This window comes from Scomber scombrus, chromosome 21 (genome assembly GCF_963691925.1).
Source record: "Scomber scombrus chromosome 21, fScoSco1.1, whole genome shotgun sequence".
Taxonomy (NCBI): domain Eukaryota; kingdom Metazoa; phylum Chordata; class Actinopteri; order Scombriformes; family Scombridae; genus Scomber; species Scomber scombrus.
Window position 1 is genome coordinate 8292685 of NC_084990.1, and position 27286 is coordinate 8319970.

At 39.0% G+C, this 27286-nt stretch overlaps 4 protein-coding genes and 1 non-coding gene across 5 annotated transcripts in view; 3 read left to right on the forward strand and 2 right to left on the reverse strand.

The window, feature by feature from the left end:
- Positions 1-1570: 1570 nt before the first annotated feature.
- On the reverse strand, positions 1571-10539 carry plbd1b (phospholipase B domain containing 1b). Its single transcript, XM_062443187.1, has 11 exons — positions 10473-10539; positions 9600-9826; positions 8696-8775; positions 8354-8495; positions 8107-8253; positions 6841-6985; positions 5082-5282; positions 2919-3059; positions 2631-2816; positions 2286-2392; positions 1571-1747 (listed from the first exon to the last, which is right to left on the reverse strand). The coding sequence occupies exons 1-11, from the start codon at positions 10537-10539 to the stop codon at positions 1571-1573; spliced, it is 1620 nt and encodes a 539-aa protein (XP_062299171.1).
- A 216-nt stretch (positions 10540-10755) lies between these two features.
- trnar-ccu (transfer RNA arginine (anticodon CCU)) lies at positions 10756-10828 on the reverse strand. Its single transcript has one exon. It is a non-coding gene; the product is annotated as a tRNA-Arg (tRNA).
- Positions 10829-11313: 485 nt separating this feature from the next.
- Positions 11314-13183, forward strand: cby1 (chibby 1, beta catenin antagonist). Its single transcript, XM_062442838.1, has 5 exons — positions 11314-11374; positions 11615-11713; positions 12224-12329; positions 12484-12596; positions 12736-13183. The coding sequence occupies exons 1-5, from the start codon at positions 11369-11371 to the stop codon at positions 12814-12816; spliced, it is 405 nt and encodes a 134-aa protein (XP_062298822.1). The 5' UTR covers positions 11314-11368; the 3' UTR covers positions 12817-13183.
- A 1153-nt stretch (positions 13184-14336) lies between these two features.
- On the forward strand, positions 14337-18585 carry pdap1a (pdgfa associated protein 1a). The gene is made up of 6 exons (XM_062442995.1): positions 14337-14482; positions 15289-15371; positions 15593-15667; positions 15853-15977; positions 16120-16271; positions 16643-18585. Exons 1-6 carry the CDS (start codon positions 14470-14472, stop codon positions 16675-16677), a joined length of 483 nt encoding a protein of 160 aa, XP_062298979.1. The 5' UTR covers positions 14337-14469; the 3' UTR covers positions 16678-18585.
- Positions 18586-20593: 2008 nt separating this feature from the next.
- sh3bp1 (SH3-domain binding protein 1) overlaps positions 20594-27286 on the forward strand; it is a 12737-nt gene continuing 6044 nt past the window's right edge. Inside the window, exons 1-10 of the mRNA XM_062442642.1 lie at positions 20594-20879; positions 24340-24382; positions 24667-24771; positions 24865-24941; positions 25347-25458; positions 25914-25990; positions 26113-26200; positions 26298-26366; positions 26490-26580; positions 26687-26884. Coding sequence (XP_062298626.1) covers positions 20830-20879; positions 24340-24382; positions 24667-24771; positions 24865-24941; positions 25347-25458; positions 25914-25990; positions 26113-26200; positions 26298-26366; positions 26490-26580; positions 26687-26884 — 910 coding nt within the window. The 5' untranslated portion in view covers positions 20594-20829. The remainder of the gene's footprint in view (positions 20880-24339; positions 24383-24666; positions 24772-24864; positions 24942-25346; positions 25459-25913; positions 25991-26112; positions 26201-26297; positions 26367-26489; positions 26581-26686; positions 26885-27286) is intronic.

A 27286-nucleotide genomic window follows, 5' to 3' on the forward strand; every position in this document is an offset into this window, starting at 1 on the left:
GCTTTTTGTAAGATGTTAAAAGCAACAAAAAAGGGTTGGAAACCATTGGTTTCATCTATCTGTTCAATAATCCACTATTTACAGCGAATTAGGTTTAATGGTTTACAGGCAGGTGGAGTTGCAAATCAAAAAGTATTGTACAAAGTACCAAAGCTGATTATATTTTTCAGTGGGAGTGATGGATAGTCAGATCTGTCATACAGTCACATATTGTGTCAATACAGTGTTTATTTTAATTATTTTATTTTGAAAGCAGACGTTGCCCAACTTCCGGTTTTGGTCTAGTTCTCATTTGTAGATCTGACAGGCCAAAACAACTGGGTCTTGTAGTTTTTTACCGCTACTTTGGTCCAGACTGAAATATCTTTACAACTATTTGATGGTTTGCCATGAAATCTTTTTTCAGATATTTATAGTTCCCAGAGGATGAAGCCTACTCACTTTGGTGATCCTCTGACTTTTCGTCTAATTCCACCAGCAGCTGACTGTTGTGCCTGAGTGCAGCCTCACAAAGTCACTATAACTGCTGTAGACTCTCAGTCTTTTCTGAATGCTCACCAGGAGTAAAAACACCACAGTTTATAACATTCAAAGACTTTATTAATGTTAATATTTATATAAAGTTTGTCAAATAATAGTTCACACTGTGTAAACCTGAGTCAACATTGCATACCTAAGACAAATAAATGAATACCCTCAACAATATCAACAATCAAAAACTTTGCAGAATAAACCTTTACACAGCCTGAAAACATGTCAAATTAGTCCATGAAATTCATGTTGATTAAGAGTGCACCCTCCTGTTGTCACTGTTTGCAGTGTTCTGGGATCATTCAAAGGTGAAACAAGTACATTGATTTAGAAATGCATTTTAGGATGATGTATTCATGGATTAGTAAATAGCTTAAAAACAAACCGTAAACCTGGTGTCTATCTGCCTCAGACTGGCATGAATCATAAATCAATGACTATAATGTATGTAAATGACTGTAATGTAATTACACTAAATTCAATCAGACTACGTTGGACAATGGGAAATGAGGTTAACTAGACTGTCCCATGTCATCAACTAACCTTATGCGCTAGATGGTTTGTTACACAGAACCATCTGAGAAGTCGTCCTCAGAAACTGTTTGGAAAAAGGAAGGTACTTCAAAAACACTCGGCAGGTGATTGGATGAAGAATCTGTTTATCCCCATTTATCACCGTTTATCACCGTCTTACCTTGTGAGACAGCAGGCTTTACAAGATCACGAGAGAATCCTTACAGGACACTGATTGATCAGAACCACCGATGGTTCAGACATAAGCACATAACTTGAAGCCTGACGATGAAGATGGATTCACGCGTGATCTCGTAATCTCATGAATCCAGCTGCCTCGCAAGGTAAATGAATTAGTGCAGTTCTGATGATGCACTGTGTCTGGGAATTCAAACTGCTCATATTTTAATCATATTTATCACCAAAGTAAAGGGACATTTGTATAATATTTTCTATTCAGTGCTGTGGTAAAAACATTTCAGGATTCTTGATATGAACAGGAAGGGTATCTTCCACCTCTGTGGTCTCAGGGCCGGCGCAGCGTGGGCCTCATGGTGATGAAGGTAAAGTTGTAGCTGCGTGGGAGACCCTGATGAGTGGTGAGGTTGAAGGATTGCCATGAGAACGGACGCAGACCCCCCTGTGTCGTAGGGCCATTTATTGCCTCCGTGACAAGCCGAAGAGCCATCTGGTAGTCCGTCACCTGTACCATGAGACAGAAAAGAGGAGGGAAGGAGTGAGTAACAGGAAGAAAGTGGGACCATTTAGTAAGGTTCAAATAACATACTGATATTGTGTACATCTATGATGACATCCATGTTATTAATGGAGTTTAGTGATTCAAATCTGGTTCTGCGCTTGTGTTTGGGTTTGACGAATGAGACCTCCATGACATTTTAAAACTGCTGATCATTTGACCTTTTTCATGCCAGAAATAAAAAGGATTCAGTGTTTCCCCTCCCCTTTTTTTTTTTTTTTAGAGAGAAAAGGCTTCTGACGAAAGCCTCAGGCTAACAAAATGATGTTATCAGCTCTTTCAAATAGTGTAACCCAGTGTGCAGATGTTAAACTGTTGGATCTTTGAGTGAACAATAGTACCTTCTAGCCATAACTATTTGACACATTGCCAAAAATTTTATACAGATGAAGTTTTCCTCTGGCACTAAAATGAGGTCACAGAAACTAAAGAATTGATTGCCATTAAATGTGGTACAGACATTCACGTCCCCTTAACCTCTTACCTTAGTGTCATAGCAACCCCCCGGGCGTGGTCTCCTTGGTCTCAGATCGTTACGGCAACAGATGGTTTTACACGGATGGCCCTTGGAATAGGGATCTCTCTTGTAGTCTGAAACAGAACCAGTTTGACCATAAAGTCTGAAAATAGCAATGGAGCAATAACATCTCTGACAAGTTCAAAAGGCTGTTGAGTTCAAGAAGCTTTATAAAAAAAGACTGCTCTTTAGAAATGCTTTGATATAGGAATTCAAATCCCTCAAAAGAAACAAAGAAGAAATTGATCTTTTTCTAGTATCAGTAGGCTATATGAGGAAAAGTCAAATTTCATAAGTTAATGTTGCACCTACTATTGTATCTCATGATGTGTTTGAGGGAGCTGAGGTCAGACACCTTGGCCTGGTCCCTGCGCAGGATTTTGGCTCGGGGACAGAGGTCATAGGAGAAGTCTTCTCCATGTCTCCTCCACATCACGCCGTACCCACTCAGATTGTAGATTTCAATGTGAAATGGTATATTGTAGGATGGCCAATACCCTAGCGAATGTAAAGCACACTGAAGGTAAGAGTTGCCGAGATGCAATATCACATTCAAAACATCTACACAAAATGACAGACATGTAGGTCTTCGTTTCTTACCTCTGCGTAAAGCTTCACTCTGGTCTGAGTGCATCACCTTCCCAGGAATCTGCTCCACAATGGTCAGAGCGCCATTCCTGATGCTGTGACCCAGAGAAATCCTGCTCAGGTCCACTACCATGTACTGGCTGTTATATGTCCCTGAAAACCGGGGGATAAACAGCCTTTTTGACCCACCTTTCTGACCGCTGCTTTAACAGATTAAACAGATGGACTACCACAACAAAGATACTTATCCGCATGAGCTTTGAAGGTCAGCATTACTTTACACTAAAAGGACATACAGAAACAATGCCGGCTTTGCATGTTTTAACCCTTTTAGCAGTAAAAGCAACCTAAATCTTTCATTATATAGGTAAAACATCACAGTGAACCATTTGTTAGCTTCATTCTTATGGGCACAGTTATACCATTATTGTGTGATACTGTAGGTGCAAGCAGGGGTCATTTTAAAAAAGTTCCCTGACTGGCACTTTCACTCTGACAGCTGAGAACTGAATGTTAGTTGCTAAAAAGCAGCTGTTGTCAGAAAGGAAATCCAGAATAAACAAACAAACCTGGAGGTTGTGCTTCCATAACTTCCAATAAAAGTTTAATACAATTCTTTTAGGCATAGCTCTCTGGATGGAAATATCAGGTAAGTCAAGCAGTTGATCCGTCATTCAGTTGCTCGACCTACCACTTTTGGTTCAGACTGTAAGATCTCAACAATTATTGATTGCTGTGTAATTTTGTAGAAACATTCATGGTCCCCAGAGGATGAATCCCTCTGACTTTGGTGATCCCTTGACCTTTCCTGTAGCACCACGAGTAGGTCAAAGCTTTCACTTAACCTGTGAAATATCTAAAAAATGACTGGATAGATGGCACTTACATTTGTGCAGATGTTCATGGCTCCCAGATTATCTATCCTAATGACTTTGTCCCTTGACTTCCCTTATATGGATTGGCTTGAAATGTGGTACAAACACATGAATTTTAATCACTTTGGTGATATAATGGTTTCCTTGAGAGACAGCAGGATTCATAAGATCACAAGATCATGAGAGATCCATCTTGTGAGGCTTCAAGGTATGTGCTTGTGGCTGAACCATGGTGGTTTGGACCAGTCAGCGCCCTATGAGTGACTACTGGCAGGCAGCTACGGGCCTGGTTTAGGTACAGTATGATAATGGGTGCAGTACCCTGTGATAGATGGTGATACACAGATGGTTCATCCAATCACCTGCCAAGTATTTATTGAAAGGGGCTGCCCTTTTCCAAACAGTTTCCAAGGATGATTTCTCAGATGGTTCTGAGTAACAAACCATCTGGTACGTCAGGTTAGTTGGTCTTGCCATGGTAGAGTCTAGTAAACCTCATTTGTCAAATGCAAAGTCTATTTGAATTTAGTGTAATGACATTGGAGTGATTTGCCTACATTTACAGACATCTCCGATGGTTCTGTGTAACAAACCATATGGTGCATCAGGTTAATGTAGTGGCATCATTAGGTCAAAACTCAGATGGACTGAGGTGTTGACCACCAACAAGTGAAGTTAGACTATCCGCATTACCATAATGGCAATGTAATGGTCAGTGTGACGGATCACATATCTACACACCAAGTCCCTACAAGTACATTAAAACTGCATTGACATAAACTCCTGGCTACCAAAAGGAGGAAAATCAATATCAAAATTTAAAGTGACATTTGACAATTAGCATTTAATATGAAACACACTTGATTTGGGACAAAACATGGAAAACAACCACAATGATTAAAGACACATGTTTGGAAGTCTCTCTCTTACATATTTCATTGCTTTCAGAACACAAGTGGTTGTACAACAGATTCATCGATGTAACTCCAGCTGCATTTGCTTCTGGTTAATTATACGGCTGGCACAGGAAAAATAGCATGCACAGTCTTGCATGTGCTTTAGGGGTCTTGAACTAGTGGAAGAAACACAGTCAAATTCTGGCTCAGGATTTATATTGATTTGCACGATAAATCTGGAACCTATTCCTACCCAACCTCAAGATAGGTAACATTTAAGATCTTCATGTACTGTATTTTGTATTGTATCCAACATATTCAGTCAAAAGTGTGTAACCTTTATTCTCTAACAAAAAAAACCCTTGTAAGCCTCTTGTCTTGACTCAGCATCAACAGCATCTCACCTGAGTTGTATTTGGAGAAGACGTGCGCCCACTCCGCTCCGCTGCGCGCCAGGCTGTTGGCCAGGCGGACTCTCTGCCAGGCCAACAGACTGTGAGGGCTGAGCCGCGAGAACAGAGAGGCGTTGAAGACACTGTTGGATGTCTGAGTCATCAGAAGGCCGCTCCCGAGCAGGTAGAAGTCATCCAGAGACATCAGGAAGCCTGGAAAGAGAGGAGGAGGAAGAGGAGGAGGAGGAGGAGGAAGAGGAAGCGGTGGTCATAGAAGTCGAGGTTAACAGCGGTGAACGGCAAAGGATATGTTAGGACAAATATTGAAAAATTGAATATTTGAGGAGGGAGGGAAAAGTAAACAGAGCTGAGATCTTATCCTCAACTGCACAGCTTGGCAGCTATTTATCAGTAGTGGAATGTATACTTGACTACTGTTTTCAAGTAACATTGTGCTTTAAAATTTCTACTGCACCACATCTCAGAGAAAAGTATTGTATTTTGATTCATCATTATATAAAATAAGATGTTTTACAGTGCATGAAACTACTGACTAAAGTAGGAGCTGCTTACATATTACATATCTGGGGAGGTTTTTCTATTTCTAATAATTTCCAATCTGAATACATATTAAAGCTGAATAATCATTTTATCTTCCATTGTAATTTAATTATTTTATATTGACTACTAAGCTGTCATAGGTTGGTATTGTTTGTTTTTATGCTGTTTCAACAGAAAATGAATCTGCAGCTCCGATTCAAAATTGATTGATCATAAAATACCACAATTTCCCTGATTCTGGTATCTTAAATATGAAAGTTTACTGTTATTCCCCCTGTTATTCTACTGTATACAACAATCAATTGAAAAAATAATCTGTGGGTTAACTGACAATGAAAATAATTGGTAACAGCCCGTAATTAGGGCTGTTACCAATTATTTGTCTGCTGCTGCTACTGCTGTTTATAATGAGTATATAACACTGCTGTTGTTATTAATAATAAAATCATAGGCAGAAGAATATTTCCACCACCGCTACTACAGAATGTATCTGTTATTTCATCTTTTCTTCTGCTCGGCTCTGCTGGCCCTGACCTGCTGTGTATGCTAAATGTTTCACATTGTCAGAGAGAAAGCAGCTTAAGGAGGCTGCAGAGGTCACACACACCACCTCCACTGGCAGGAGTGTGTTTCATCTCTTCATTTTAATATAGTGAAGTGATATCGTCGGCCTGCCAGCCTTCTAAAAATAGTGCTTTAAAACCACTTGTGTTGTGATAGCAATGGAGCCTGTAAGAGGATTTTTATGGCCCATACCACTCGGCAAATCTTTGTCGACAAAATTACTCAGCCTCCTCTGACTTGACGATGAGGGAATACATTTCATCATGGCTCTGTTTTGGAACACACACACACACCGCGGTGGATGTTTCCTCGTCGCTAACTAAGCCGTGTACTTAGCAGAAGAATTACTTTCGGTAGAGAGTGTTCATTGAGGATTTGGGTTAAGTCCTGAATGTCAGTGTTTATATTTTCCAAGATGAAAACGAAACCATGTGGATTAAGGACAAGCAGGTCACCTCAGCTCAGGGTTTTTCCAAGAAAACTGTAGATAACTGTATTGTACAATGACAAGCTCTGTACTATTGAAAATGCAGGTCATGAAATGAGAAAAGACACCTTTGGCACAAGCTATAAATCTTACTTATGCTATTAGGTGCTTATAAAAGAAAAGACTCGTGTGTGTGTGTGTGTGTGTGTGTGTGTGTACCGGGGTAGCTGCTGAACGACATCTTTCCAGTGGCGGTGTGCACGTCAGACACCCTGAAGTCCCAGTGCTTATAGATACGCATAGTGGCTGCATAAGTATACCAGCTGGAGTGGCCCAACAGCAGGTTCTCAAAGCCTGGGAGCACCTAAGACACAGAGAAGAGAGAATGAGTCGTGCAGATGGACGTGTGTGCGTAAGTGTGTGCGTGTCATAAAAGTCATAAAAGTGTGTCCTTTTGGTCGAGCCATGTATGCTGTTTGTTAGATTTCCTGCATCAGTGATTTTCGCTTTAATCTAGATGTTTGTGTGTGTGTGTGTGTTGAAGAGACATTAGCCATGTTAGTGTGTCTCTATGGATGCCAGCATTGGATGGTTATTGGATAGATTGCCATGAAATTTGAACAAATCCCTTAAACTGAGATGATGAATCTTAATGACTTCGGCGATTCCCTGACTGTTCCTCTAGCCGCTAGCGCCACCGTGATGTTCACATTAGTGAATTCACATTAATGGATTGTTCCCCTCATTTTCTACCGTAAAATTGTAATCACTCTATAGATGCCCTGACACTTTATCCATCAGCTCAAACCCACACAACTATACTTTATATATGGATCGATCGCAACCCAGACTCTATCCATTTGTGATTCTGCGATGGTGGTATGAGGTCACCAGCTCCACACAGTCTGCTGACTCCTTTGGTGCATTCAAGAAACATCTGAAAACTCAGCTCTTCTGCTCACTCGGGCCCCTTTAAGTTTTTAACACTTTGTTTAAGGTTGCACTACTTTCTTGTTGCTTATGGTCTAATGACAAATATCTAAATGCAAATATGTACAGCACCAGTGAAAAGCTTGGACACACCTTCCCATTTACTTGAATAAGAAAGTGTAAGTGTTTCAGGGAAATGCTTAATTAAAGAGAAATGTGTTTAAAATAATGACCACATATATCTAGCATTTTCCATTCAATGTGCAGCCATTGAAACCTGTGTTTCAGATTTTAATGCGACACTGAGGTGATCTTTTTTGTTAAATTTGGGGCCATTTAAGGGAAAATTAAATATTTTGTGGACACCTAAAGACAGTCAAATCTTATAAAATGATTTCTGTTGATTTGTGACATATAAAAGATGGATCGTATTGACTCATTGACATTTAAGAGGAGGAAACCTGTGCACGAGGATCAACAGGAAAACCAATTAGGCCTGCATAGAGGTTTCCCGAGTGCTTGCTCACAGCTTGAGCCAAATGAGCCTGGCCTAACCTTTATGAGAGCAGTGCAGTGACCCATTCCTGGCATCCTGAAAGCCCCGGTCCCCGTGGAGGAGTTGGAGCGAGGTGTCAGAGCTGGGACGAGGTCCAGCAGGTCACCGACACCATTCAGGAACTGGACCGCAAACGCTGATAGAGGCTGGGCAGAGGAGGGAGGGCAAGTGGCAGAGATGAATGAAGTGATCCTGTGACAACTCTCTCATAGTCTCTCCAACACACACACAAACACATTCACACACCTCTGTGTGTTTGCTTTTGGCCCACTGTGCAGCTCCGGCGTGGAGCCCATCCAGCTGGGCCAGGATCAGTCCCAGATGCTTCCACAGAGGGTCGCTGTTCCTCCGCAGCTTCACCTGCTCTCTGGCCCACTGGTTCTGTTTGCTGTGGAGCGTTCAGAGAATAAAGAGACACTTAGGACTGTTTCTTTCTGCGATGAGTGCATTTTGTTAACGTCTCTACTCTCACTGTAACATTTACCTAAAATTACACCAAGCCCTGAATGCATAAATGTCATTTTTGCCAGCATACATGGTTTTAATCATAATGTAAGCCATTAACTTGAACAAAGAGTAAGACTGCACCTTAGAAACCTTTTCAGGGGATTCAGAACCTTCTCATCTTTTATCAGCTGAGGGAACATGTTGGAGTAGTGACTGAACATCTGTCTGCGTTGGAGAAAGAATAACAGTACTAAGTATGTTTCACTCACTGACAACAAAAAGAAGAGCCTGCATCAGAACCAACTCTATGATTACTAGTAATACATGAGTGGGTTACAGCCTTGGTTGAGTCATATCTATATTTGCAGAGATATTGTATGTTATTAGCTAAATAGTCAAACCTGTAATCAGAAATGTAACATAATTATTAACATAGTTGTAATAAACAATAATAATATTTTGTGTAGCATTGTATTGAAATATACAACAGGTGCCACACTTAAAGGGCCATTTCAGTATTTTGACTAGTATTCCCATAATTAATGTTACTGCATGCTGTCTCAAGTGTTTTAATTTAGAATAAAATACAGCTTACAGTTAGAATTATTTATATTTATGATATATTAACATACTGATACAAGTCAGCAGCTGGGCAATGATGATGTGGGATCATTTAGAGAAAAATAAAAAGTAATTTTCTCTGCCCTGCATTGCAAGATTATTGAGTGTAATAATGTGTCTATGAATATGAAATATGCTTGCTTATACATAGGCAAAATATGAGACATCATTGATCAAATAAAATTTGGGAAATTATGCTTATAACTGCTACACTTAAAGATGGAAAAAGCCCAGACAGAGACCTCATTAGTCATGGTCGATGATATGGTTATTGTGTCCCTGAACACAATGTTTATTGTATTATTTCTGATTCTGATTTCCTAAACACAGACTTGAATTAATTATGTGTTCAGGTGAGTTCGACTGTATAGCAAACTAGTAATTGACTCTGCGGACTCAAAGACCTGAACATGTATTGGACTACTCGCCCAGCAGTGAGGAAGCCTTCCAGGTATCCAGCCAGGAAAAAGGTAGTCTCGTCCTGCTGTGTGATTCCTCCATAACCGGCGCAGATCTCCAAGACGCCCCATCCAGAGAGGAGCAGAGTGTCATTGAAGTAACCGTAGGCACCCCCCTCTGCCTCCATCACCCCCTCCTTCAGGATCACACTTTTCTGGGCAGCATCCCAGTACACAGTGGCCTCTCGGAGCTCTACCATTGAGGGAGGATGGACAGGGTTACAGGGCTGAGGTTGGATAACACAGATTATGTAAGATAACGACATGACACCAATAGAATGTGCTATAGGCAGTGTTGTTTGATTCAGTAGACAAATTAATGTTAACATTTATACACCAGCACAAGGATTCAAATTGATTAGGTGTACTTACTTGGACATAGTATAGGTAATACAATTTGCTATTTGAAACAGAATCTAATTTATTTGATGGGTACATTGACACACCAAAGGAAACATAAAAGATTTTTTCCTAGTAAATGTAAAAACATAAAGTATATAGAATATATAATTGATTTAATATGCTGTATATTTATGTTACATTTCGAAGTACTATATATTCTAATCATGATGTATAATTTTCAATATGACAAAGATGTTTGAAAAATGTATAATGTAGTTTATGTAAAATAGAAATAGAACATGGAACAGATAGAACAAACAAAAAATAGCATTTTATAAAATCTAATTTAGGAATGATTGACAGCACGACTTGAACCTGTCTGTTTTCCATATAGCTAATCAAACAGCCTTTCTTTTTCAACAGTATAGGTTCAACTAAATTATAATGGCTTCAAAGGTTTCCGTCACGTTCACATACAGCACGCCACAGATACTCACGGTAAGTTTGCACCGATGCAGCCAAAGTGCTCAGCAGTATGCACAGTGCCATGCTGCGCTTCTCCATAACAACTGATAATTCCCTGCAAATCTCTGCCTCTCATGAATTTCAGTGAATAAAAATGTCTTATTACAGTCACTTCTATATTGAAAGCGACGACGATGTCGTGCGATTTCGCCGATTGCTGTTATTTGTAATGTGCTGACACATTTTTCGTTAACATAATTTAAGTGAATATTCCTTGTTTGAACTTCTTCGTCCAAGAGAGAAAATGTAAATGTTCACCCCAGATGGGACTCGAACCCACAATCCCTGGCTTAGGAGGCCAGTGCCTTATCCATTAGGCCACTGGGGCTTGATAGGAGATGGGCGTGGTCATTATACTATATATCGTTCAGTAAAAGGCTCCATTTAATTTAGTTATAGCTCTATGGTTAGCAACGTTTTTTATCGTCTAGGGCAAACCAAACATTGTTTTCGACAAGTAAACTTTCGGAAACCTTTTTTTTCTGATTACACAAGTAAACGATAAAAAAAAAACATTAAAAAGGCCGAGTGACGCGATCACCATGGTGATGCGCTTACGTTTCATGGATGATTCCACTATTTCTCCAACATGGGGGCATTCATGTTATTCACCTGCGACATAAACTTTAAGAATATGCATACAACGCCTTAAATTGAACATTCAAGCGCTAAGTTATACGTTAATTTCCTTAAACCACATCATGTTGTGTCAACCCTTCCAACTGCTACACAACGTAGCTGTGCAATAATTGAGGATTGCCTATTGTAGACAAATGGAACTTTCACACTTGCGCAGTAGCAAGCATGGTTTTGTTGGGAGAGAAAATAAATTCAAACACGACGTTAAGACTTTTAATAAATAGACTGTATGGAGGTAAATATACTACCTATGTATTTTCAGTGATACTACAACTACTAACCCATATGTGAGGTAGTCGACAGTTTCAATTAAATGTCAGGTATGAGTAGAACTCACAGCGAGTTTGTGTTAGGTAACTAGCATTAGCGTTAGCTTGGTCTGTTGGTAACAATAAACACAACGTTACTGTGGCTGCAAGTTACTGTTATCTCAATAAATACTGAGGCTGCCATTGGTGTGCAATCTCTTATTCAGGATCTTAAAAATTCGCTGAAGATGCCGCTCTTTGGAAACACATTCAGCCCGAAGAAAATTCCTCCTCGTAAATGTGCATCTCTATCCAGCCTTCACTCGGTAAGTACTGAAGCCTATACCCTGATCTCCTATTTCACCTCTTATTAACTGAATGATTAATGAACTCAATGACTCAAGGGAACATATACAGAGGATAAACAAAAGCTAATTAACAACACTGAAGTTAGTTTATGACGCGTCTTTAAGGGAAATATAAACATTGATCATATTTGGAGGCGGATTCTATTGTTTTTTTCACCTGTTATACTTATGAACGAGTGTAAGTCATTGTAACAAAAGCCTTCATGCTGTTTGAACCCACTTTCAGATAAAAACTTTAGTTTGTTTATGAAAAGTGACAAAAATCACAACTGCTATTAACTACTTATTTTTTTCTGGATGTGGTTCTTGACTTTCCCTAACTAACTTCAGTGTTGTAGTATTTTGAGGCTGCTGAGATGTGGATTGTGCATAAGGAGCTGCAGCTTGACACCATGTTGGCTAATATTATCGTTTATTGAGCAAACATGCAGATTGATCTATTTTCTCTTTCTGTCTCTTTCCATTTAGTTGGATCGCTCAACAAGGGAAGTAGAGCTTGGCATTGAATATGGACCTCCTGTAATGAACATTGGAGGCCAGAGCTGGAAATTTGAAGATGGACAGTGGTTAACAGGTAATGACTTTGATGGGTCGAATAAAAAACTAGTGCAGGAGCTGTGTTCATACAGAGAACTTAACACATACATTGCTGTGTTTGCTGCCATATCTGCTTCCTCCGAATGTCCCAACACAGCATTAATTCATCTTCTTGTGTCTCTTAAAACCAGAATCTGGTGGGAATGGGTCCAGTAGGGAATTGCAGCGGCTAAAGAAAAGAAATGGGCAGCTGGAGGAGGAGAACAACCTCTTGAAACTAAAGATTGAAATTCTCCTTGACATGGTGAGAACTGAACATATTTGAATTTATTAATGATGTAATATATGTATACAATGAGGCAGGGTTAGGGTCTTCCTCCTAGTGAGCGTGATTGTAATTTTGTGTCTTATCAAAGATGTTGTATCTAATATTTCTCCTATAGTTGACAGAGACTACAGTAAATTACCACCTGGTGGGGAAAGAAGCGGAGGAGATAAAGACTCAACATCGAAGGAAAAAATGACAAATCTAATCTGATGCCTTCATCGTTGGAAAAATCATTAAAGCTCTTTTTGTATTCAACAATAGTCTAGAGTTTGTTGTAAAAAAAAAATACATTTCTTAAATATTTTCTGTTACAGAGTACAGAGATAAAATAAAGGTCCTTGTTCGGCTTCAGCTGCAAAGAGAATGTACAGCTGAGTGAGTCACATATGGATCGACTTGTATCTGTTCTGTAGCATTTGTTGAAGTTAGTCACACTAAATATGAAACAACTATGAACATCTTTGTTCAATATCCACATCTTTTTTAAAGATTATTTGTATTTACTGTATTTTCTATTAAGATTAAAAGTGAAATCCTTCACAGAGAAGCAGGTGTTTTCTTTTCTTTTTGCATTCACTGTTTTGATAAAATGACACTAATCCCTTTTTAGATAAATACTTGATTTGTAACCAGGGACACAAAAACTTGAAGACTACCTAAAATAAAATCTTAGTTTTTAGAATAGAACATTTTTTGACGTCTTGTCCATTTCCACAAAATATGAGCTGTGATGTTGAAAATGTAGTAGTTACACTTTATGTGGCCTCATGGTCCACATATAGTATCACATAAATAAGTACTTTCCCAAGTAGCTTCAGTTGCATCATGAGTTTGGTATACTGTCAAATACACAGTTATCTGGTGGTGGCTTAATCAGCACAAAGTTGTTTGGTAAGTGGTAAGTTCCATACTGCAGGTTTTTATGCCTGATTGAAAGCTGTATTCTTAACTCAGTTTACAAATTATTTATTTATCTTTTTACACTGCATTTTCAAATTGGTTTTGAAATTCCCTTATTCATTTAAAAATCCAATAATGCATATTTGAATTATGTAATTATTGATTATTTTATGTTGTTTTGTAAATTAATTGATTAATTTAATCTATTTATGGATTCGTGAATTAATTAATGATATATACAAAAATAATTCTAAATTGAATCATGAAATGTTCAAACAATGGGCAAGACCCATTTTTTTTCAAATTTCCCAGTAAAATTAATGAGTTGACAGTCTGTTGAACTGTCGGGGGTTTATTAATTGTACTATTACATCATTGGCTTCAAGCTTAATTAAATGATTGGTTTGACTGTCAGAGTCATCTTCAGATCTTTGTTTCCCAGAATCCTGATGTGTATTGATGTGTATTTATAAAATAAATGTTTAGCTGTGTCTTCTTCAGTTGTTATAATTGTTTTCAATATCCAGAAATCTTTATACGAATTTATTGGTTCAATATAAAGCTCGATGCACAATTGTGTAATGTAAAGGAATGTTGAGGTTTCAGGTGCAAAAATTGAGCCTGTTGATAAAATCTTGTACTTATAAACAATTAAGTATTCCTGTCAATGAAAGGTACAGCCTTGTTTGCGTCATTTTTTCTTTCTGTGGTTAATTGGTGGTCGTACCTGTCAATCAAATTCCCAGCACAACGGTTGGTTGAATCTTTATAACCACGCATGCGCAGATATAAGCTAGTGAATGCGGCGCAGGGACGTTTTAGCTGCCGACAGCGGGAGACACGAAGCCGCTTGTAGCCTTTTCTTCTGCCGGCTGTTCAACCCATTCAACTGTCAAATTATCCAGCGATATAGTTGTGTACATAAGCTATATAAACGCTACTCTTCAAAATGCCGCGGGGCGGTAAGTGTTATTGTTTAAAATAAAGTACCACGATCATTTTATGAGCATGCTAACCCTAGCTAGCAAACTGTTAGCTCAAGTCGCATGAATTCCTGTTGAATACTCACATGCTTAGCTTTTAGCGTGCTAACCGGTTAGCAGAGCGGGGTTATGATATGTGTCGACCACCCGGGATAGGTTGTAAATGGGCCAATATGTGGATTTATTTATATATTTACCGGAACTCGCTGTCATTTTAACCTCTAAAGGCGGGTTTAATAGTTTAATTTTTCTAACCGCCTACGTTTAACCGCCATGTGCACAGGAGCTCCTTCAGCTCACTAACATATTCATCATCATGTATTTTAAGACGGTTGTTACCATCACCAGATACGTTCACTAACACTTGTTTTTAAGTGTTCACTGTTGGGCTGTTTTTGTCCACATAAAAGTTACCTTCTGTTGTCATGACTTACCTCATCCAGTTAACGTCATGTGTGACTCATCTCTCCTAATATACACGATCTCTGCGTACTTGACTCTGCTACAGCGTTTTGAGTGATGAGACTATAAATACAAGTCTGGACTGATCTGAACTGTATTATATTGTGTTTTATATTACTTACCACAAACACTGACCTCAGAAATGACTATAGTGTTATATTCAGGCCTCTTAGTAACAATAAAAAGCATAATTAAGGTAGTATTGTTTATTGGTTACCATTATAGTATCATGTTTTTACTGTTTAGGTGTAGCTGTTATTGTGTACAAACCTCAAAAACAGTTGGATATAGCTGATTTGACAACTTTGACAATTGTGTTGCAGGGAAAAAGGGCCACAAGGGCAGAGGAAAGCAGTTCAGCAATCCTGAGGAGATAGACCGACAGATGAAAGCGCAGCGAGAGGCGGTGAGTGAAAAACCTTTTGTGGCAGACAATAGGCAAACCTTCAAACCAGGTCTCATGTGATTGTGTGTGTGTGTACGTTCATTGTTATTTGTGCCTTTTTTTTACTACAGATGTTATTTCACTTACTAATGCTGTGCTTTTCACTATAATTTGCGCAACACTTTTGTCAACTTCAGTTGTTTTTAAATGTGTTGTTTAAATTGATTCAAATGTGTTGACAGGAAGCAAATGCCGGTATAGAGAAAGACAGCTCTGAGGAGTCAGAGGAGGAGAGCAGCAGTGACGAAGAATCCGATGTGAGTGAGGACAACAATATTGTCTTAGCAGTGGAACCACTTGGTCTGTTAAAATTGGCTTTGGGTATTTTCTAACTATATGACAAGGAAAAATATCTGAAGATGGCTGTTGTTTGTAGCTGATGGCTGCAGTTGTCTTTCTGTCTCACTGATGCTCACTGATGGGTGTTTGTTTATTCACGCAGTCCAAGAGGAGGAGCGGAGTGGAGGGGCTTATAGAAATTGAGAATCCCAACCGTGTGTCTCAGAAGAGCAAGAAGGTGGCTGAAGTAGACGTCACTGCTCCTAGAGAGCTGTCCCGCAGAGAGAGGTGAGTGCGTCTCAGTCACTCAGAAAACGGGATGTTTCATATGTGTTTTATTAATTTTGGTTCAACCCTGTTCACTAGCAACAGGTTTTGTGTTTTGTTTTTTTGACTACGTATCACTTTATTTTTTTATTCTGTGGGTCAGAGAGGAGATAGAGAAGCAGAAATCCAAGGAACGCTACATGAAGCTCCACCTTGAGGGGAAGACCGATCAAGCCAAGGCCGACCTGGCTAGACTCGCCATTATAAAGAAACAGAGGGAGGATGCTGCCAAGAAGAGAGACGATCTCAGGAAAGGTGAGAAGATGCAGAAGTGCTGATTGGATTAATAGTTATTTAGTTTGATCAAAGATTTGTTATTTTTTTAAAGCAGTTAACAGTAAACACATCAGAAAGCATTCGTATCATCATCAACATGTTGCAGCACAGCTTTTGACAACATGTTTGCCTTTTAACCTGCAAGTTAATGGTTAAACATATACATCTTGGCATCATGTAAGATTTGTCTTTTTATGAGGTTTGAGTATGTTTTCCTAATGTAATGTCCAACAGCAGACTTTAGGACTCAAATAAATTCTCTTTGACTTTTTATAGAAATTTCTGTCACTTTGAAACTTAAAGGCTCACACTAGTCTCTCCATTGTTTCTCTTTTCTTTTTTTCTACCAGAAAAAGATTCTGAAGAAGCAAAAGGAAAGCGCTAGTCCTTCACCTCAAGGCTTCAACATGCACATCAGTCTCAGAGGGTTGGAGAAAGATGGGGGGGGGAAAGAGGGAGATCTGGAGAAAGGAGAACAGGGAGGGAACCAATACGAGTGGCGTCAGATCAGGGGTGCTCCAGAGCTCCTGTCCCTCATTTTAAATCAGAGGGGAGTGGGTCTTCATGACAGTGTGGTCAGGACAGGGAAAACGGGTGAAGCAAAGCGAGATGAAGAGGAATGCAACATTTGGGATGCCTCTGATTTTAGTTTTAAAATTCCTCTCTATGTTTGAAGAGGAGACAATCGCAGGTTTTCCAAGTGCTTCACAGCCTCTTTACTCTTCATCACCCACCAGGGTTTTAATTCTAAAGCTGCTGAAGTCATTTTCCATTCCTTTTGATTACTACATTTTTACAGTAATTGCATTGTATTTTTACCTAAATAAATAATACAAGTTTACTTATTGACTGAACAGGTAACAAAGAGGGCGTGCATGAGGATTTCTTGGGTGCTTTACTTTTTCTTCTATCTAGCCTGTTTTTTGTAATAAAAAAAAAAGGCAAGCCAGTGACAAATGGAGAAAAGAACATTTATTTAGAAGATAAACTGATATATAGGAAATATACCGTGTAGTTTAGTATTTTGTTCTGGGTCAAAGAAATGGCATGCAGCACCACAGCTACATCTTTCATGAGTGTGGCTGTGTGGATATAAGACATTGGAATAATTTTCGAAAGATTTTTCCTTTCACACCATCCAAACATGATTTAAATGTTCAGCTTTTCCCACAGTTCTTTCTCTCAGCACATGTTTTGCCTTGTTTTCAGCCACCATCCACCCCACCCCCTTTTTTTTTTTTTTTTTTTTTTGAGAATTGGCAATTTACAGAGTTGGAAGACGTAGCTTTTCATTCTACAAGATCACCGGTAGAAAGTAGAAGTTTAGTTTGTTTTGTTTCAAAGGTACACCTCTCATCCATGAATTATTTCTGTCAGAAGTTCAAATTCACTTCAAAAATGTGTCTTGTAATCCTTTGCTTAAAGCACCAGGAATATTACTTGAATTGCCTAAAATAAGCATTTGAGTATTTGGTTTTGTTAAGTTGTCAAACATCAGTGCTGGAAAGCATTGTCTCAAACTGCCTCAGTAACTGTGGCCTTCCTCGCCCTGTTTCTGATGGGATCCTCAGTGGTTCTGAAGGAGGGATTGTGTCTTCTGTTGCCTTGTCAAAGTTTACATAAGACCAGTTCACTGTCTTTCTCCTCTACCGGACCTCTTTCACAGCAGACGCTCTTGACGTGTCATAGCAGCAAAAGCACAGTTGTAATTCATAATAGTAACAACGGCAGCGTTACATTAAGGTGTTGCTGCTTCAGAGCCGTGCTGTTGTGCATGTTTGCTTTCTGACACTTACTGTTCTTAGTTCCACCTGTGCATTTCCTGCTACGAAGGGTAAAATTGCCTGCTGTGAAAAAGCTCTATAAAAGTGCTATAAAACCTACAGTTAAATCACTAGATACACTTCAAATCTGACGCAATCAGCACCATTAAATGTTAAATGTCTCGAAAAAGAGCAGACAGCTCAACTCCTCTCTGATGGTTTAAAGTAAAACAACATTATACACTTCACTGACATGGGATTTGAAGCAGGGCATTGGTATTTGGTTTAGACTGTGCAGGTGTACATAATATACTGGTAACTCAGCATGTGGTGGATTTGGAAATTCCTTGGTCAGGAAAACAGTATTCCCTATAATAATAAAAATAATAATAATATGGAATTTACTATAAAGAACAAACTGTTGAAACCACAAAGTGTGAGAAATGTAGCCACAGCATAAAAGTGAATTCCTCAGTTTTCCATCATGTATTTGAAGTCATTTTTAAAAATAAATTCATTAATAAATAAATGACTGTTGTGTTTTCGTATTTTGCATTATGAATGTTAAGACTGATAGGACACAATGGTGCCACATATTATGAGATTATTCTTGTTAGTGATGTTGCATTTTGCCTTTGCCATCACTAGACTGCAGCATCTGACCAGGCAGCAGACATAGCACATGATCCATCTGAACGGCTCATATGTACTGCTGAGATCTGAAGAGGGATGTTCAGCAGTACACTGTTTTGAAAGTTGGATTAGTCCAAGGTGACAATTTATACAGAAGATAACCTAACAAGAACACAATGTACTAACCACAAGTTTGACACGGAGGGTTAGCAAGTAAGCTCCATTCACACACTGGATGTTTAACTGTGAACTGATTTTTGCAAAAATGCACATGTAGACAAACGTTTAATACTAAATCTATCTAAATCTAAGTCATTATAAAAAATAAAGGCTAATAGGGACAAATACAGGTAAAATGTATAGTCATGACAATCCCAATAAGGGTTCATAGCAGGTTTTTTTATGTTCAATTCCAGCAGTTTTTATCTTTATCTTTTTTCCAGTCTTTTTTTTTTATTTAACAAAGCCATTGTTCCTGGTGATTGTTCAATTTCATAACTTTTCATCAAAAAGTATGTATCTGTCTATCAAGAGAGAAAGTGCAAAGTCAATTGTGATTGGCTGTATGTTCATTTAGACTAAAGCAATAGACAATCAGATAATCCTGTTTGTCTTAATTGAAATGAACTTGTTTAACTCAACAGCTGGAATAAAACATGAATGACACAATAAATGTACATTATTGTCAGAAAACAAAACAATGAGCTGAATGACTTCATTGGATTATTTCACAATTTATAGTTACATATCTCTTCAACCCAATTCAGATTATGTCTACCAGCATCATCAGCACCGTACAATACAATAATCTTAAAGTTTTCAGACATTTTATTTTATTTTATAGAAAACTGACAGTCACAAAATGTTCCTAGTTGAACAACACAATATAGATAGATAGATAGATAGATAGATAGATAGATAGATAGATAGATAGATAGATAGATAGATAGATAGATAGATAGATAGATAGATAGATAGATAGATAATTAATCCCAAATAGAAATTAAAATGAGCCTGCCAACAATGAAGTCAAACAAACAATGAGTTAAAAAGGTTAAAGAAACATGCAATTAAATGTGTGAAAGAAGCTTCTGCAACAGGCTGAAAAAATGGGAGAAAAAAACCCAAGTGAGTAGAAACACTCCAGTAGTGAGTCATTGCTAATGTTGTTCCCTCCTGCAGGAAGTGTGAAATTAGAATGCGTGTGCTAATAAGTATAGCATGTCAATTTAAAAGGTAATACTAGGTCAGGGTTGTGTTTACAGTCTGTTTTTCTGCCCCCAAGTGGACAGAAAATAAGTTGTTGCAGGTTAAAATGAAAGGAAACAGTAATGATGTGGAAAAACTGTGAAACATTCAGAGGCTTGAGAACATCCACGATAAAATAAAAAATGAGTTTTTAAACAGACTAAACAAAAGATAGTGTGACAGACAGTTTCAGCAGTATGGATAGTTTCCTCTTTTGGACTTTTCACATCCTTTTAACAGTTTAGCACATGCTGTTAACATTTACAGAAGTGCAGATAAACTGCAGGACGTCAGTTAAATAATCACTAGGATAACATGTAAATGTGTGGCACAGTGGTGCACAAACCTGACCTTTAATGAGCTGCCAGTATGCAAATGTCTAGGTATCAAGAAATATTGTGTAGAAGTTTACCTGCTCATGAAGTTGGGGGAAATTGAACCTCATGGCTGAAAAACGGAATAATCTGTTTATATGCCTCCAAAGTCAAATGTTCACAGTGAATATACTTAGCATTGTTTTTATCAATTGTATTGTCTTAACAGGCTAAATGTTAGATCATAGTGTGGCAGTCAGAAATGAGAAAAAAAAAATCTCTCTTCCCCCTCACACTTCATCTGTGCAACTTCCTCATTCACTGCTTTGTGTTAGAAGTAACTTAAGAGACACGCTCCTGAAACAAGAACGAAAACTGACGGCCAAAACACGCACACACACAGAGACAACAACCACACAGGCGGAGGAGACCGGTCTGTACCTGATCTCTTACCTGATGAAGTGACACAGCTGGATTCAGAGTGGACGCTTTTTTTTTTTCTTCCTTTCAGAGAAGGATACCTTCAGGTTGTAAGAGAGGAGGTCAGGTAGAAAAAGCTGGTTGGACTTCACAGCCAGCATGCTCCGGCAGTCTCTGAGCATCTTGAAGCAGTTTGGCTCTACAGCGAGGTGAGTGCTTATCTACTCTGAAACTGTAACACAAACACACACACACACACACACACACACACACACACACACACACACACACACACACACACACACACACACACACACACACACACACACACACACACATCAAGGCTCTCACACTCAAATCTACACTGAATTCAATGGCTTTCAAGTGTTGTTTGGATCCAGATGTTTTTTTGTGTAGGAGAGGATGTTGATCTTATGATTTACACAGATTGTCAGATTTAAGAAATCATGGTAAAATCATTTTTATTTCATGGTAGTCACAGTGGTTTAAAAGTGGTTTAAAGCTACACTATGGAACTTTTCAAACGATAAATCCACTTTTCCTAACACACCCCTGCTTAGAACAGTACCCTTAAAGTTTTGCCGCCACACCCTCAAACACTCATTTTATTTTTCTCCAACACAGAAACATTTGCAGACATTTAAAACTGAGTAACTGCTGAACTAAAAGGTTAAACCGAGTCGTTCAGTTATGAGGAAATGTTGATTTCATGTTCTTGTTTTCACTGTTGCAAATATGGTGTCGAAAGGTGTGTAGAGCAGGAGGGCCTCGGTTTCAGGTTCCTCTCGAAAGCAAAGCGCGTTGTTTGGGTTTTTGGGGGAAACCTCAGACCCAACAACGCGTGAAAGCCAGAGATGTGTGGGCCACCGAGGTTCGGGAGACCCTGGTGGATGAACTGCCCCTAGGATGTGGTGTATGTTCTGCAACGCATTGTGAAGGCATGGGTAGTTGTAACAGGTCGGTTTTCTCTGTGATGTTGTGACATAATCTCTGAGGTCAAACACCATGACAGAATGAAAAGAACTCATTACAATTCTTATTTTTTCATATTTTTTATCATTCTTTCTTCAGTTTTTAGGTCTCCTGGTAATCCTCAAACTTTAAATAAAAGAACAATTCTTTGCTTTTGCTGCTCATTACCTCACAAGAAAGTCTCAATTGTGCATCCGTGCGTGACAATGACTGGTATGCAGCTGAGTGGGAAACCAAGTGACATACCCACACACTCTCTGGTTTTCTTGGTGAAAACCTTGCATGCAGCAAGGCTAAAGGAGTGTATGTTTGCAGGCCATGCTGCTGCTATCTCTGACGCATTCAGGTTTAATAATAAACCTGCACAGCATGCATCTGCTGCAGAGCAACGTGGGCTCCAAACTTCCAAAGCAGCACTGCACACAGTTCTCAGTTTGTGCAGACACTGCCAGGGTGACCTTTGATATGGGAATAACATATATTTACACACACAAGTTTAATGTCACCAGTATTAATACTTAGTATATCTTGATCCAAGTACAGAATAAGGTCAAGTCATTGACTCGTGCTTACATTTAGTTTAACAGTATAAAAATGTTTTGCACTACACACAATTTCTTTGAGGTATTACCCCTGTTATAAACTTATATGTTCAAGATCATTTAGTATATAACTAGTACAATTGCAGTATATAGAAGAGTTTACTTGTGGTAAACTTTAAGTATACTTCAATATACTAAAATGTGGACTAGAAGTATATACCTAGTACACTAGTGGTATATAGATGAGTGTACTTGTTGTTATAAACTTTTTATGAACTTCAAGTATACTACTTTTTGCTAAGGGCTGGCATACACACACACACACACACACACACACACACACACACACACACACACACACACACACACACACACACACACCCACAAACACACATACACACATGCACATTTACTTTCTAAATAAAGCATGCAGCACATCTGTTCACATGCCCTGATGTAGTTTAACTCTTTGGGGAATAATATACATTCTCTGTCCCAAAGGGAAAAGTGAAAATGAGAGTCAGAGATTTTAAAAAAGAAAGAAAAGGGAACTGGCTCGTGGCACAAACTCACTGGGGATTTCACCTCTTTGTGTTTTCATACGTCAGATGTCAGGATCAGAGGTACAAACAAAAAAAATGACACCTTGGAGTTGCTGAAGCTCATCTGACCCCATTATGAACTGGGTTGGGTTTCCTTCTGGTGTAATACCAGTTTGAAGATGTCAAAAAAGTTCAGCAGAGTGGTTTGTTGTATTTCACCACATTGTTGAAGTCATTCGCTCCTTCCTTTTTAAACCCATGCTTAACACAGCAGAGATAGAGGATGATTTTTGTTGTTTTGACTCTTCCTTCCGGGTACTGAACTATACCAGATCCATGTTTAGACTGTTTATCAGTCTGGTCTGAAAATGTCCAGTTATACTGAGGGTTGAGAGCACAAGAGATGTGCTTAAATATTAAAGTACAAGGCCTCTGCAGTGCTTTCGGTTGAGTTACCTTTTGAGGTCGTGGCAGGTGTTGCTTCTGCCTCAGCCTACACCTTTTTTTCAGACTGCAGAAAAAAAATATTTTAGTTAGATTATCGTGTGGTTTTAAGTTGCTCTATTTAAGTATTTAACTATTATTTTCGTGTGTCTATTTGTAGGCCGGAAAACAAGTCTAGCTGTTCGTACTTGATTATCATCTGTTATCATTGTTACCATCATCTCCAAATTATGATATGAATGTAATGTTTCTTAGCCCTGTAAAATCTGTTCCAGCAGCAAGTGAAGCATTTAATCAACATATATTATAAGAACTATTTATACTTGGTGTTCTTTAAACGTTAGCATGTGCAGTGGCAAAACCGTGGTACTTTTTAGGTATGCTAGCAGGTTGGCTCTGCAGCAATGTCGGTCGGTTGTTCCAGGCTGAAAAACCTCAAAAACTATTGGATGTATTACTGTGAAATTTTTTTCATACATTCATGATTCTAAAATAATGAATCCCTCTGACTTTGGTTATCCAACTTGTCCTCTTTTCCCAGACGTTTGTGGTAACATTTGTTAGCGTTAGCATGCTGCCATTGGCGTGTGGTTGAAACCATGTCACGCTTAAGTACAACCCTGGTAACCCCCAGTAGTTTTCCTGTTTTCACTTCTTCCTTCCATGCACATATCCATTCGACTATAAATGGATATGAAATATGATCACATATGTTCATTTCAGTCTCTGTGACAGATTTTAATGCTTGGTCAAAATTTCAGGTCAAAATGTCAATTCTCTGTCCATTTAAAAGACCATCTATAATGTACTGTACATTGTTGTCTAAGATTGCACTTAACAGTCATTTTCATTTACATTTAATCTTATTATTCCGATTTAGGTTTTGTTGGTTTTTTTGTGATTAACCACTTCGTCATTTAGTCTATAAAATGCCAGAATTTGGCAAAGTGACAATCACATTTCTCCAGAGTCAAAGGGAACATCTTCAAATGAAAACCTGGACTCACTAAATGTTTTGGCATTTTTGCTTATGTTAGATTCGTTAACAGGAAAAGTTAATTTTCTGAAGATGAATCAAAAATCAGCCCTAGTGTTGACATTATAGTTGTTTCCATGGTCACTAACCAACACAACATACACACCTGCAGGACACAAGATGCCACTGAACTTCTACATGAAGACCTCGTTATGGTGAGAAACAGAGAAAACTTTGTTTAATCCCTTCAGTTTATACTTTTCTATTTGAACTTTAACTTTATTGTGCTATGAGCAGTGAAGGATACACCCACTATAACCTTGTTGTCAGTCTAATATCATTTTTTTGTTATGTAATATTGTTAGCACACATCATTTTTGATATCAGAGAACTCTTATTAACAAACCAAGCAGAGTATCATGCTGCTGGTTAACAGATGACTGATTGTTTGAGCTCTATATTTCTAAATGCGTGCCTGTGTGTCTCTGACTGAGTAAAGGTGGAGCAGCGGGTGGAACCGGCCAAGAAGGCGGCACAGGTGCTGTACAAGAAGCTGCATTGCTGCATGCAGAGTCAGACGGGGCTGGAGACCGAAAAACGAATGGTACTGAGATTTCTGCGGCCACGTGAACACGCTGAGTCATCGCTGTTTTCAATGGGGGACTGAAAGGTGTTACATCTGCTTATGTCTCTACAGAAAAAGCTCCCTCTGATGCTGCTGTCTATCAGCATGGCCGAAAGCCTCAAGGATTTCGATGCAGAGTCCTCTATCAGGTGACAGGTTTGATCCTCAACAGTTATCCCTCAATCCCTCCCTCCCTCCCTCTTGACCTGAACTCCTTATTAATGGTCATGTGATAACGTCATGACTTTAGTGTGGTAGTTTTCATGTTTTCAGTTCTGGATGAAAAAGGAAGAGGATCTCGCACATTGTCGAAAGCTTGTGACTAAAACCTCTACATCTCTTTTATATTTCAAGGCTCAAATAGACCTGAATATGTAAAATATCAAGTTCTTGTTTCAAGCTCTCCATCGTGTGCTGGATCCTCCCCTGTTCCCTGTTCAATAGTTCTTCTCCCCACGCTCTCGTAGTTAATAATAAACTTAAAAATGCAACCCTGAAAACACATGTTTGGAGACGAGATTTGGCCGTGAGCTGTGTGCGTCTGTGTGCGACAGGAAGGTGCTGGAGATGTGCTGCTTCATGGAGAAGATGTTGGCCAACCTGCTGGCAGAGTTTGAGATGAAAGTGGAGAAGGAAGTCCTGGAGCCGCTCAGCAAGCTCAGCGAGGTGAAAACGTGCACTTGTGTACTTGTCAAACAGAAATGACTATAACTCTTCTGATGTCTGAGTCAGTGAAGCAGCCTGTGTGTATAACACAGCTGCACTGGTATCAAAAATAACACACCGCAACATACAGTATAGTGTAAGGAGGGATGCGCTAATAGAGAAATGGTAAATATAGGCTCGTCTTATGATGAGCGATGTGGTTGTGAGCGGGGAGCAATAATACCTAAGCAGAACATCCTGTGCCTAAAAATGCAAAGTGACTAGTCTGTGTAGTAATTCTCTTAAGTCGACCTCCTCTCTTAGCTTTCAGTGCAGCACATACCTCTTATAAGACATGTACAGCCTGTGTTTTTGATCATTTTTATCCCTGTTTAACATCTCATTAACTGCACAGATGTTAACCAATTCAAATAGACTTTTAATTTTTTTTACAATATTTGTAATTTTCCTTTAAGGATGATTTGCCAGAGATCCTCAAGAACAAGAAGCAGTTTTCAAAGCTCACTACAGACTGGAACAATGCAAAAACCAGGTGAGTTACACAGCCTTCGACATGGCTATGAGTGTTACAATGAAGTTGCTAATTACACTTTTTACAACTGTGTGTGTGTGTGTGTGTGTGTGTGTGTGTGTGTGTGTGTGTGTGTGTGTTAGGAGCCAGGCCAGCACTGGTCCCCAGGCAAAGCAGGATGGTCTCAGGGAGGAAGTGGAGGAGGCTTGGAGGAAGCTGGAGAGCATCAAGGTACCAGTGTTCGTTCTTCTAAAACTGAACCTATTCCAGCTCTGTGGAGTCAGTGTAGCCTTGATCTTGACTTCTCTGCCCTTTCTTGTCTTTCCAGGACCAGTATTCAGCAGATTTGTATTGCTTTGCAACTAAAGAAGATGATTACGCTAACTACTTCATCCGTGTGAGTTGAAATAGCCATGGCCTGGTGTTTTGTTCTTTTTCTTTTTTTGTCACTTGAGACAAACTGACAAAAAAAAGTCTTGTGTGAACAACAGATGTACCTCTCTTGTTCCTTCAACCACAGCTTCTCGAGCTGCAAGCAGAATACCACAAAAGTTCCCACGAGTTCCTGGAGAAAAACATATGCGAGCTCAAAGAGAATCACACCCAAAAAGGTGACACAGTTTACCCCAATCTTTGTATTTTTTCTACTGCGGTATTATTGCAATATTTCCCTTTAAGGTCTTATTTTCTTTGTTGTGTTCTTATCTGATTCCGCAGGGCCACAGCCAAGCCTCTCTAACCAGAAGGTGTACGGGGAGCCTCTGCTCGCTCATCTGTCTCTAAGCAGCAGAGAAATCGCTGCACCCATCCAGGAGTGTATTCACATGCTGCTGACAACGGGCATGAGAGAGGAGGTAAGACTGACAGTGGTGATCTCAACTCTCCTGCAGCATCCAGATGTGTTTTACATGAGTCGAGTCTGAAAGATGGACTCCTATGTTTATTCCAATACTGATTTTTCCCCTCTTTAAAAAAAAGTGTAATTTTATTGATGTATGATTTAATTTCTTCATGGCATAGAGAGAAACCAGTATGTTTCCGGCCTGCAAATAATTATAGAAAAATACATGTTGAAAGGTTAAGGACAGAGCAGTTAGATAAACATCTAGATAAACATCTGTCCATCTGCATGAAATGTCATAAACCTTATCATTTCAATTCGAAAGAAAAAGTGCAGTGTTTGTTGAGAGAAAAAATGAACTAATCTTGCTTTTAGGGACTCTCAGGTCATCAGGTTTGCTTATTATAACCAAATTAACACAGAAAACTTCAACTTTTGGGAAATTTAGGATTTATTTCTCACTGTGCTGTAATTTT